At 53.1% G+C, this 12448-nt stretch overlaps 1 protein-coding gene and 1 long non-coding RNA gene across 3 annotated transcripts in view; both read right to left on the reverse strand.

Annotated features, from left to right (window-relative positions):
• The window catches only part of SIK3 (SIK family kinase 3), a 100267-nt gene that overhangs the window by 2262 nt on the left and 85557 nt on the right, over positions 1 to 12448 (reverse strand). For both annotated transcript variants that reach the window (XM_083588347.1, XM_083588346.1), the window contains 9 exons: positions 9039 to 9189; positions 8274 to 8399; positions 7079 to 7164; positions 6001 to 6110; positions 5409 to 5733; positions 4086 to 4930; positions 1289 to 1452; positions 972 to 1107; positions 388 to 562 (listed from right to left, as the gene is read on the reverse strand). In XM_083588347.1, coding sequence (XP_083444473.1) covers positions 405 to 562; positions 972 to 1107; positions 1289 to 1452; positions 4086 to 4930; positions 5409 to 5733; positions 6001 to 6110; positions 7079 to 7164; positions 8274 to 8399; positions 9039 to 9189 — 2101 coding nt within the window. In that variant the 3' untranslated portion in view covers positions 388 to 404. The remainder of the gene's footprint in view (positions 1 to 387; positions 563 to 971; positions 1108 to 1288; positions 1453 to 4085; positions 4931 to 5408; positions 5734 to 6000; positions 6111 to 7078; positions 7165 to 8273; positions 8400 to 9038; positions 9190 to 12448) is intronic.
• LOC310750840 lies at positions 2555 to 4072 on the reverse strand. The gene is made up of 2 exons (XR_014542329.1): positions 3356 to 4072; positions 2555 to 3294 (listed from the first exon to the last, which is right to left on the reverse strand). It is a non-coding gene; the product is annotated as an uncharacterized lncRNA (long non-coding RNA).

Here is a 12448-nt window from a genome sequence, read left to right on the forward strand (position 1 = left end):
AGTGAGCAGTGCACCTTTCGCACTCTGAGCCTACTAAGCCTCTTGACCTCTGAGCCAGGAATGCAACACCCAACCTCGGATGCCCCAGGGACGCAGACACAATATTTCCTCATGCCTGGCTCTTCTGCCTGCAAGGTCCCAAGACTTGTGGCTAGTCTAGAGAGAACTTTGCTGAGCTCCAGTAGCAGCAGCAAACAGATAGGCCCACCCCTGCAGAAACTTTGGATGTGGCGCTTGCTTCCCCAGTGAGCACGGTGTAGTGCAGGTCCAGGTAGTGGGCAGGCCAACATTAAAAAGGAACACCCACCCAAATCCCTTTTCCTTCATGGAAGGGGTCCATGCATCTCCCCAGTGCCTGGCACAGGTTTGGACTCAAATGCTACTTACTGTAGCCTGCCTGATCTCTAGACCCCAGCCTGCTCCATCCCAAAGGGCACCTCTGGGTGCTTGTAACTCAGCAGGACGTCAGTAATACACGTGGAAGAGTAACAAGAGGTGTTTAGATGCTGGTTGCCATCTGCTAGGTTCAGGTGCTCTTGACCTTCCAAGTTCTCTCCACAGTCTGCAAAACCAAAGACAAGGGAAGCTGAAGTGACAGCTCAGGCAAGGCCTGGAAGTGTGTGTTTGGCTCCAAGATTTAGGAGCCACAGAGCATGCCCCAGGCCCCAGGGAGAGAGGGCTGCAGCTCAACCCGGAAAGCTTAACCAAGGATCCCGCTGTCCCACCAGATCTTCAACCTGGTGCCTAGTGTGAGAAGGGTGGAGTTGTTAATGTGCCCGTTCCCACTCCAGGCCCACAGACACAGAGCACTCACAGATGCTCCCCACCTCTCAAATCCAGAACTGTCCCCGTCTCGCTTTCCTGGGCCAGGCCAAGCAAGCGGGTCACTCTGCCCAGCCCTAAGTCAGATGCCTTTGGTTGGACATGCAAAGAGGCACCACCTGGCGGCGGTGGAGGCTCCAAGCACTCACCTTCTTCACTCTCCCCATCATGGAGCGGCTGGCTGCCCATGAGGGAAGACTGGCTGAGCACAGCGTCGGACATGCGGGCAGAGCTGAGTGCCTTCCCTGCCATTAGGCTCATGCCTGGCAGAGTGTCCAGTTGCACCTGCAGGCAGGAGAAAGGAAAGGCTCAGAGACCTGCAAGGGGCACTGCTAAAGAATGAGAAGGAAGAGGCTGGCCAGAGGAGGTGGGACCAGGGCCTTCACCTCCACCACACCATAGAACAGGTGTGTCACCTTGACACAGGGGGCCCCCATCCCCACCAACACCCCTCTCCCCAACATACATAGGCATCGTCACTGTTTTGAATGGTGTGGTGTCTCTGCAAAGGCCGGGATCTGTGATGCACACCAGGAATCGGCCTTGTGGGATAACCCTCTGGCCCATCTGCATCTGGCATCTCCACGTGACCAGGAGAGCTTCTTTCCATGCAACCTGTGGCCATGGAGTCTTTGTGGGCAAGGGAGAGAGAGACAAAAGAGGAGGGAGGGGAAAGACCATTATGTCCCTTCAAAGGCACCCATTCCCCAACCACAAGTACCCTAAAATCCTTCTGGCTCAGGCCGTAAGTACAAGGAGAGAGAAACCCCTTTTCATTCCTTTTTCTCATTCACTGCACACTCTTTCCATCAAGACATTCATGGGAATTACCCCATTTTTATCCTCAGAATGGCCCTGCGACAGAGCACAACCAGCTGAGGGCCAACCTGCCAATCACAACACAAACACCCCTCCTCTTTGATTCTCAGCAGCAGCAGCAGAGCCACTTCCTGGTATGAAACCACGCTTTGTGTAGACTCTCTGCGGCACAGCCTGTGGAGATGCCCCTGGATATGGGAGGAGCTGAGAGCCAACTGCAGCTCTACACAGCACCCCAAAACAAAAAAAAAGGCAGCCTTCCCTCTCTCATGTGTGGGACACCTGCTATTGGACACCCAGGTGTGCAAAGACCCACAAGCAGCTCCTGTTCCCTGCAGTGGAGCCTGTGCAGGAGATCCTTCCCCAACAGGCATAAAGTGCCTAGCTCAGGCCCCCAAGGCACAGCCTGCTTCCTGGCATGGGCCCACCTTCCCCCATTCCACACAGCGGAGACATGCAGTGGAACGATTCCAAAGGGCGGTGCTCCTCATTCCAAAGGGGCCAGGCCAAAGATCAACTGCTGACAAAACTGTTGTTCTTGCAGGGTGTAAAGGCTGTCCTTTATCACCTCAGGAGCCACCACCCACAGGGCACAGAAAGGGCTACTAGCAGACAGCGCTGTAGGCAGATGCCTCGCATCTGCACAGCACAACGTCCTCACCTGTATCTCCCCCAAAGCTCTTTCCTAGGGCCTAAGGTGCAACAAGCCCTGGCTCTGGCCAATGAGTAGGAGGCATGGAGGTGGCCTTTTGGTCAGAACTAGGATTCCGTATGGAAAACAGGGACAGGAGGGAAAACGCTCTTTTGGGCTCCCCCCCCCAACTGTTTTCAGCCCAGCTTGTTGTTTTAAAGGACTATTAAACTTTCAGAACTGGTGCTTAAGCATACTTTCCCCCTCCTCCCTCCCTATCCCTTTTTCTTTTTTTTGTGTTGTGCCTTTTAGAATGCAAGGGGCAGTGGCTGTGGGTTTTTAAAAATAAATAAGTAAATAAAAATCTGTAAGCTGCTCTGGGAGCCTTTTCAGCTTGAGAGAGGATAAAAAAAGGACTTTAAATAAATAATTAGCCAGGATTTCACAATCCCAAAGAGTACCCAGGACTCCCGTCTATCACACCACTCTTTCTATATGTAGCCGCAAAGCTGGAGTCAGTTTAACTTTCCTGGAAAAACAAACAGAGGATGCTTCAGGCAGGAGAGAGGAAATATGGCCGACTCTGCCACCAGAGAGGCCTCTGCCCTCCTTCCTGCTGCTCCTCCAAATGGAGGACCTCCAATGACCAGCTGCCTGCCCCTGACATCTGCTAGATATTGCAGCAGCATCCCATTGCCACCACCAAAATGAGCAGCAGGCCATATTTGGACAAGGCAAGGAAGAGAAATAGGGTCCTGATCAGGATGCTCTCATCAAGCCCCAGGGCCAGGCAGGTGGAAGGGAACACACAGGCGCTCTTAGCTTGGCTGAGGAGGCAAATGTGAAGCCTGGCTTCCTTGCTTTCCTTCCCCTGGGCCACTATCCCATGTCCTGAGAGCACCAAGAAGTTCCTTCTCCTCCTGAGCAAATTCACCCCCATACCAACCCTGTGCCACAAACACTTCCAGAAGCATTTGCTGGCTGCCTGAATGCTGACCTGCCTGCACTCTTAATCCCCTGAACTGGGGTGGGGGTAGGGGCAAGGCACCACCATTCACACAAGGTCAATCCTTCTATACCAACTTGGAAATTGGCTCTGCGGTATTTACCTTGCTTGTCCTCCCATTTCACAGAGGGAATGATTAAGACCAAGAGAGGATGGTGGCTCACCCCAGAATCCATTTGAGTTCCCAGCTCAGCTGGGCCTTGAGCCTGCCTCTCCTAGAGCCAATCCACTGTACTGCCATTAACTCAAGCAGCAAGCGGGAGGGCCCTGGGTGATCAGAAGAGATCAGCTGGACAAGGGCAATGACTCTTCTGGTCCCAATGCCTCTTAATGATCTCACAAGGAATGAAAGAAGGCAACAGCCCCCTGCTGCTGTTACACCTCAGAAGATGGTATCAGGAGGCAGGCAGGCTCCAAGCTTGAGGTTTCCCTTTGTTGGCATTTCCTCTCCTGCAGGCTCCATGGATTTGTCTAACCCCCTTTGAAAGCCACGGACCATCATGACACCCTGTGGCAGCCGATTCCATAAATCAGTGATGTCCGGTGCGAATAAGCCCCTTTCCCCCCTCCAACCACCACCCTGGCCACGCCCATAAGCCATGGGAGCCTGCCCTGCTCTCCTCCCACCTGCCCATCCTCCATCAAGACAGGTGCCACCTGCAGAGCAGCATGCAAAGGCGGGACCTATTCCTCAGAGTTTCTCGCCTATTTCCGCCCCCTGCCTGCCCTGCTCATCCAGGCCAGCCCCACCCAACTGGCCACCCAACGGTGCCCTGCTCTGTGCCCCTGGGCAGGGCCTGGCCTTACCTCTACCGGACACCTTATTCCGACTGAAGGTGGTGGCTGGCTGGTGCCTGTAATGGTGCGCCCCCAATTCCTGCTCCTGCTTGGCAGTCCCAAACAAAGCGTCTGGGTCCCCAGGACCACCAGCACTTAAGAGCAGTGGAGCCTCGTGGCAAGCTTTGGTCTTATTGCCTGGGAAGCTGTCCCGTTCCCCTTCACACACGCAGTCCACTTCCTCCTCCATGCTCTCCGAGTGGACCAAGGTGGGCTGGTGAGCGTACCCGTGGGCCGGCACCGAGGCTGGCGCCTGCTGGATACATTCGTGCGCCCTCACTTTCAAGAGGTGCTGGGGACTGGTGTGGTGGTGGTGGTGGTGGTGGTGATGGTGAGGGTGGTGGTACGTGTCAGTGTTCTGATAAGGCAAAGACAGAGCCTGGCGCTCTGACAGTTTCTGGGCCACGCTGGTAGCCACATGTCCGCTCTCCCCTTGGCTCATGTGCCGGATCAGCTCCTGGAATTCCTGCTGCTGTTGCTGCCGCCGCTTGATGAGCTGCGCCACCTCGGCCTGGGGCAACCGCATGTCCGTGTGGCCCGTGAGTGAGTGCCGGGGTGAGAGCAGGCCCTGCAGGATGTGTGGGACTTGCTGATGCCGGCTGTAGTCTGGCGGGGTGGGGGACAGCAGCGCCTGCTGCAGGGCTGACGTGGCGTAGTGCTGCTGCTGAGCGCTCTGGGAGAAGCTGGGGAACTGCTCCACCTGCGGAGGGAAGCCCACTGCTGTAGCTGGGCTGTAGCTGCTTGGAGGGACACGGGCCTGCTCCGGAAACAGGTGGGGGTGCAAGTGCACCTGGTCGTAGCCAGTTGACGGATACCTGTGCGGATTGAGAGACAGAGAGAGAAGGAAGGAAGGAAGCTCTTTAGGAGCACAGGAGACACTCCAGGGAACCGTGCCTCAAGTGCTTTGCGGCCCGGAAGGAGGATTTGGGCTGGTCTTCAACAGCAGCCAGCCAGTTGGCCCAGAAAGAAGAGATGACCTCATCACTTCCACAACCCACATCATCCAGCCTCAGGACAGAGAAAAAGTTCCATTCAGAGAGAGCCTGGCTAATAATCATTGCTCAGCTGCCCCTCTGCCCATCTACCCAACCCTTTCTCCAAACCTACTTAAGCAAGATGTCATCACCGCCTGCAGACCCCACAAATGGACCAGGCCTAGCCTGAGAGAGAAGCACTGTGGTCCAGGGAGGACACCACTTGGGTATCTCACACTCTGCGTAGCTGCTAGCCAGGCCAACTGTGAATTGACACACATAACACCCGGAAACTACCCCATTGTTGCCATAGCCATACCTGTGCGATTCTGCGTTGTCCGCGCTGAGCTGCTTGGAGAGGGGCCTGTGCCCGTAAGTCAGGGAGGCCATCAGACTGGCACGATGGTGCATCTGCAGCTGATTGGCACTGGCGGGGGTGGGCATGCCCCGCCCAGCCTGCAAGAGGCTGCCGCCCATCCCATCTCCTGGCTCCTGCACTTGGATGGCTACCGGTTGCCCCTGCACTTGCTGCGGCATGCCCATGCAGGAGAGGGCCACATTGGGCGGAGGTGAGCAACTGCCCGACTGCTGGAAGATGGCGCTGTGAGAGGGCATCCCTTGGAACTGCGACGGCGAGGCTGCACCTGCAAAATGGAAGCCTTTCCATTAACTGCCTTGGCTGGGATTCACAATGGCTACTCTCTGTGTAAGCAGAGAGGAGGGGTTCTTTGTCCACTATTTCAGGAAACAACTGTGATTGCTCACTCATCCCTCAACTGAGTTCTAATGGTGAAGGTGGCAGACTGCCTAACCTGGGACTCTCCCAGCTAGATGGAGCAAGCAACCCCCGGTGGGGATGGGGACAGAATCCAAATGCAGCTCGGCAGGAGAGAGATGCTGTTGGCACTTACTGTGGCTCTGGAGCATGCTGCTGCTGACTGGAGGGGGGCTGCTGTCCGTTTGCCTGAAGAGATGGTTACTGGGATGGTTTGGAGGTGGGCTGGAGGGCTGGATCCGTAACCTACACACACACACAAGCACGTCAGCTATGTTTATGTCACCACAGAAAATCACCAGCACAGGCCTAATGGCGTCATCGTAAGGGAGAGCCAGGCAATCTGTAAGATTTTATGGCATATCAGCACCCAGGCTGTATTGCATAATACACTGGATTACGTTGACAGGAAGTGAGAAGGCAAGAGCAGGCCTGGGCAAAACACACCACCACTGCCTTGGCCAAAGCTTACCTATAGCATGAAGTGGAAGAAGGGTGGGGTAAGGGACTGACATTGGAAGCAGCTGGGAAGGGGGCTTCCCCACTTGGCCAATGCCCCAGCAGCCCTGCCATTCCCCAGCCTTCTCTATAAGGCAGTCCTTGCAGGGACTACATGGGCCTGTGCAGCCTTTTCCTGAAAAGAACACAATAAGACAACCTCCCAGCTGAGAAGGCGCCTGTCTGTCTAAAAAAAAAAAAAACTTTTCTTATAGACATCAATATTTGTACCTCAATACACAATTTTAAGTTAAAATTGGTTTTTCTTTTTTTTAAAAAAAATGAATTAAATATAAAAAGGTTAAAAATTGGGGATAGGAACTTGTTGAACAGGCAATTTGAATTGGAATACAAGAAGGGGAGGTGTGGGGAAGTCTGGGAAATATGGTAATGAAAATATGGAATTGTAAATTTCATGTGTTTTTAAATCTTTTTTCTTTTTTGCATTTTTTGTTCTTTTTGATTTTTTTTTTGTATTGAATTTGAAAAATCTTAATAAATATTTCATTAAAAAAAAAAACTTTTCTGAGTCTTCCATCTTAACTGAAGCACCTTTCCTTTTTTGCCTCTCGGCATCACAAACCCAGCTACAGCAGGCCAAAGCGCCTAGGCTAATCAAGCTGAGACTGGGTCCCTTTGAGCAAGGAGGTGCCAACACTTTCCTGCAAGGCACGGAGAAGGCTTGAGGCCTACCAAGTGCAGGAGCTGTTCCTTACCTCTGAAGCTGGTGAGTGAGCAAAGCAGGCTGGCTTTCTCCAGGAGCTTGCAGTGGCGGAGAAGGCTGAGGAGGGCGGACACAATCCTGCGCACCACACAGGAAAGAGGGAACAAAGAAGAGTGCTGGTGAGCAGCGGCATCCGCAGAACACTCTGAGAGCACTCTGCAAAATGGGGGCAAAGCAGCCCCATGGAGCCAAGCTATGCCAAGGCGTTCAAGCAACTCTCTTCCTGGCTGCCTCAGAGAAAGCAACCTGTCGGACATTGGCCCAAAGGGCTGGCAGCTGAAGCTCAGGAATGGAGAGAGATGCTGCTGGCACTTACTGTGGCTCTGGAGCATGCTGCTGCTGATGACTGGGGAGGGTGGGGAGAGCTGAAAGGGCAGAAGGACTACCTGGGAAGGAACTGTAACTCTCCAGGTTGCCCTATCTAAAGAAAGAGGGCCAAATGGGGGAAGAGTTGGTTCAATCTCTGGCAACACAGCATCTCCAGCTAAAGCTGGTAAAGATCCTTCCTGAAACCCTGGCAAGCCTCTACCAGCCAGTGTAGATAATACTCTGCTAGATGGACCAATATTTTGAATTGCTGTAAGGCAGCTTCCTGTGTTCCTGATACTGACCAACAGGGAGGAGCATTTCAGCACTAGACAACTCTCTCTCTCTCTCTCTCTCTCTCTCTCTCTCTCTCTCTCTCTCTCTCCCCCCCCCCACCCCAATGAACCACAGTGCAAGTGCTTGAGCTAACAAGACAGAGTTTTCACTTGACACAGACATGCTCATGGGCATCTAGTGGGGGGAGGCACAGGAAGCGGACTCCTACTGAATCAGACCTTTGGTCCACCTAGCTCAGTCTCTTTTATACACTGACTGGCAGCGCCTGTTTCCAACAGGAATTGCTCCCAGCCCAACCTGGAGATGCTGCTGGGAACTGAACCTTCTGCATTGGGTTAGAGCAGTTTCCCAAACTTGGGTCTCCAGGGGTTTTTTGGACTACATTTCCCATCATCCCTGACCATTCGTCCTGCTAGCTAGGGATGATGGGAGTTGTAGTCCAACAACAGCTGGGGACCCAAGTTTGGGAAACACTGGGCTGGAGCCATGTCCTAAAGGGGGCTGGGCTAGCATGGCACAGTCCAGAGTAGAGACATCCTAGTCACTTATGCCCTCCTCCTGATGCTCCTTGGAAGTGCCAGTACCTGGATCTGCTGATGAAGGATCTGCTGATGCTGTTCCTGCTGGTACAAGATGTGCTGCTGCTGCGTCTTCTCCAGGGTCCTCTCGTCCATGTGGCCCCCATACATCTTCTGGAGCTGCTCACACTCCTGAAACAATGCACCAAGTGACCTTTTGGTGCTTCTTGGCTAAAGAAAGCCAGAGGGGGCACGGCAAGAAGGGGAAGCTCACAGGCAGCCTTGCCACTGTGGCTCCCTCTGGTTTTCAGATGAGCCCCACTCATTGCTTCAGTGGCAGCAGGAGGAGAGACCCACATAGCACTTGCTCCTTCAGGCACTGCCAGCAACAGCAGCAAAGTAGCCAGAGGGGGCAAAAGCCCCAGATGAGGCCAGCTGGATGCAGGACAAGAGAAAGTCCTCTTGGGACTTGGAGTGTTCCCTCCCCACCACAACAATCTCAAGGGCAGGTCCTGGGGAGCATCTTATTCACCATCACATCTTTTTCTACAAGACACTGGGAGCTGCTCTAGTGCTGCGAGGACTCCAAGGCTTCCTGCTTTACATTTGTTGCAGAGAAGGAGACAAAGCTATTATTCAACCTGGCCTAAGAGCAAGATACAGGGAGGATGCAATGAACAATGGTGGGATGCTAGGTGAAAAGTGGCTGGAGGTTGAACAAGGAAGGAAGCTTTTCCTGGGATCAGTTCTGCCAGGAGCCTGCATTGCTGGCCCATGCTGCTCCCTTTCTTGCCTGGCTTGGTTTCCACCCTTGCTCTCCCCTCTCAGTACCTGCTGCAGCTGCTTGATGCTGCTGTGGTTGCCCATCTTCTCCAGCTGGGCCTTGAATGCCTGGATGCTAGCAGCCCCATCTGAGAAACGGCGGACCGGAGAGAAGCGCTCCGTGGGGAGGTGCAGAGTGTTGGAGTCTTTATAGACATAGCTGTGCATGCATGGAGACAGAAAGGTGGGATTAGAGGCACCAGCTTAACCAAAGCCATGTTCCCAGCAGCCTGGACATGTTCTGCCCCTACCCCTCACAGTTTGGGCAAAGGAACTTGCCAACTTGCTCTGTGCGCAAAAGAGATTGGAAGTGTGGTGTCCTGGGGCGCCTGCAGCCCTAGAAGCAGGAATGAGTGGCTCTGCTCCAGGACCCATCAGTTCTCAAACCATGTGGGACACCCAGCTGACCTTCCAGCTCCCAGGGCCTCCAGACTTTCGCTCCCTGGCATTAACCACTGGAGGACCTGCATTATCCTGCACAAATAAAAGGGGGTCATTGGCAAGCTGCTGAATCATAGCACCAGAGAGTGCCAAGAGCAGGGGATCGTGTCCCAGATAGGGAGGCCTCGGCTAACTACTAAAGCTGTCCCAGCCAAATAAGAACAGAGGAACATTAAGAAAAGCCTACTTAAAGAACAGGTCAGCGGCCCTTCTAGTCCGGCATCCTGTTCTCACGGTGGCCATCAGATGCCTGTGGGGAACCCACAAGCAGGACCCAAGCCCAGGAGCCTCTCCCCTGCTGTGATTTCCAGCTGGATGCAGAAGATAACCATTGTGGCTGGTAGCCATTGTCAGTATCCTCCTCCTACATGAATTTGTCTAATCCTATTTTAAAGCCATCCAAGTTGGTAGCCATCACTGCTTCCTGCAGGAGTCCATTCTATAACTTAACTATGTGCTATGTGAAGAAGCTCTTTCTTTCATCTCTCCTGAGTCTTCTCTTCCAACATTCAGATTTAATGAATATCATAGAGTCCTAGTATTTCAAGAGAGAGGAAAAAACCTCTCTCTGTTCGCTTTCTCCACACTGTGCATCACCTTCTACATCTCTATCGTGTGCTCCCCTTTTCTCTCAACTAAAATGCCCCAGATGCTGTAACCTTTCCTCATAGGGGTGTTGCTCCTCTCCCTTGATCATTCTGGTTACCCAGCTGGTTCACAGTATCAACAGACTCCAGAAAGGCAGCCTGTGATGACTAAGCAGTGAGAAGACCCAGAGTCCCCTAAACACTGCAGGCTCGAAGATCCTCTCAACCGGCATGCTGCCACTTGTCTCTCTCCCCCTCTTATCACTCTTGCCCTTGCAGCACCCTTTTGCTGACAGTATATTACATGAAAATATGATGGCTGGGAGGGCAGTGCCAGCCAAAGGTCAAAGGACAGCAAAGGACTCCCCCTCAGAGGGAGCCTGGCTTCAGTAGAACCCTTTCTTCCCCAATAAGCACATCTGGCCCAGGTACTAGCTGCAATGCTCACAGATGCCCCGCACTAAAGAAATTTAGAAGAAGGAAATGGGTTTGCAGGTCCACACCCTCTGCCTTCCCTGCTGCAAAGCCCTGCTAGGCTTACTCTTCTTTATATGTAAGCAAGAGATTGACAGGAATGGTTCACTGTAGAATGTAGGGTGAGCATGTGCAGAGTATACGACCCCCTCCCTGACTTATATACATCCCGCCTTTCCTCCAAATAGCTCAGTGCAAGTCACATGGCCTCATTAGGAATTAAGCAGCGCCAAGCAAGTCCCACCTCTCCACTCCCAACCACAACATTGGATCCAAGCAAATTGTCTTGGGGTGGCAGCCCAGGAAGGTGGACAACAGAGATGGGCTCTGCAGTGCCGTTTCCAACTGTGTTCCAGCAGAGGAGGTGGTTCCCAAAGAGCAGCAGGGCTCAGGCTGCTCAGCTCAGCCTATATAAATCATGGCTCTGGTAGGCATCAGACAAGATGCAGCCTTGCTGAAACCCCTCTTAAAACACAAAGGATTTTCCACTGCGTGTTGCAAGGTGTTGCAAGGCCATGTTGCAAGGTGAAGTGACTCTCAGCATCTCCAGAACTGGTTGAATTTCATTCTCACCCATGTGCCCTGCCTAGGAAACCCACTTCTGATGCCACCGCCAACCAGTTAAATGAACTTCAAGGGAAACAGCAACCATTTCCTTGCAATGTTGTGCCTGTCATGGGTGGCTGGAAAGGGGCTTTGACACTGAATCATTGGTGGATTAAAGAAGAGCCTGTTCACGTGCCAACACCTATAGTGATTAGCTACTCAGGCCTTGAAGTCACCTGGAGCCAAGAGAGCTGAAGAAAGAGCTCTTATCTCTTTCCCACCTTCCCTGGTGTAAGTCCTGGAGAAGGGCAGGTGTGCCAGGAGAGAGACCTGCAGTGGTCTTCCTTAAGCCAGCAGGAGGAACTGGGCACCTGGGAAACACATTGAGAGGCTGGGTGGAGGGAAATGCTGGGCTCAGAGCTGCCTCCGCCAAAGAATTCTGTTTACTCAGCCCCATGATGTCCCTGTCAGAGTCACACAGGACTGTGCTCCTGTCCTGCAGCAGAGCTTAACCAGGAGTTACCCAGGGCCAGCACAGCTTATCTTTGCTTTCCTCAGGTTCCAGCGTGGCGCCAGCATGGCCTCAGCCAGCTCAGAGTTCAACTGTTCCAGCTGGCGATGTCACTGCTCGGCTCAGAAGCTATCCTGACGACAATTACAAAACAGGCTTGCAAGCCGCAGCAAGGTGGGTCAGGGAAGGGGCTTGGCGGCGGCAGCTCACACCTAGGACTAAAGGGACAGGAGGACAGCAGGGTGGGAGGGGGTGAAGGGCTACGGCTCATATGTGGACAGACTTGCAACAGGAGTCCAGGTGTGTGTGTGTGTGTGTGTGTGTGTGTGTGTGTGATATCATGTAGAGCCCATTTCACAACAGTCAAAGGTCACACTTGTTCCTCTGCCAGAGCCACCCCCCTCCCCTGGAATTTTAGCGAGGAAACATTGCAGGCAAACACATACAGTTCTGGTGGTGCCAATCCCATGACAGAGCTGTTGACACAAACAAGGTTCAAAGATTCTCCTCTAAGGGTGTTATGGTGAGGTAGCAGCCCATACCTCTATCAGACTATTCCAACAGCCTCAGGTCACTCAAACGATGCTGTGTGAACCCCATCCACCAAGGGTAACAATCTTGCAACTATGTACGTGGTCAATGTTCATATGACGTGAAAGAGAGTCAAGTTGAGAGCTTTGTCCTGGGGGGGGGGGGCAGGAGGAGGAGCTGCCGACACTCTCTCAACTAACTTCCACTGCTGATTCACCCCTCCAACAAATGGGGTCAAGTGGAGTTTTGGGTTGTTATTCCAGCCAAGCCAATTGGTCAGACAGAAACAGCTGTAACACATCCTTTCTTACAGAGGTTTCCTGCTCCCC

This window comes from Podarcis filfolensis (genome assembly GCF_964270895.1).
Source record: "Podarcis filfolensis genome assembly, chromosome: 15".
Lineage (NCBI taxonomy): Eukaryota > Metazoa > Chordata > Lepidosauria > Squamata > Lacertidae > Podarcis > Podarcis filfolensis.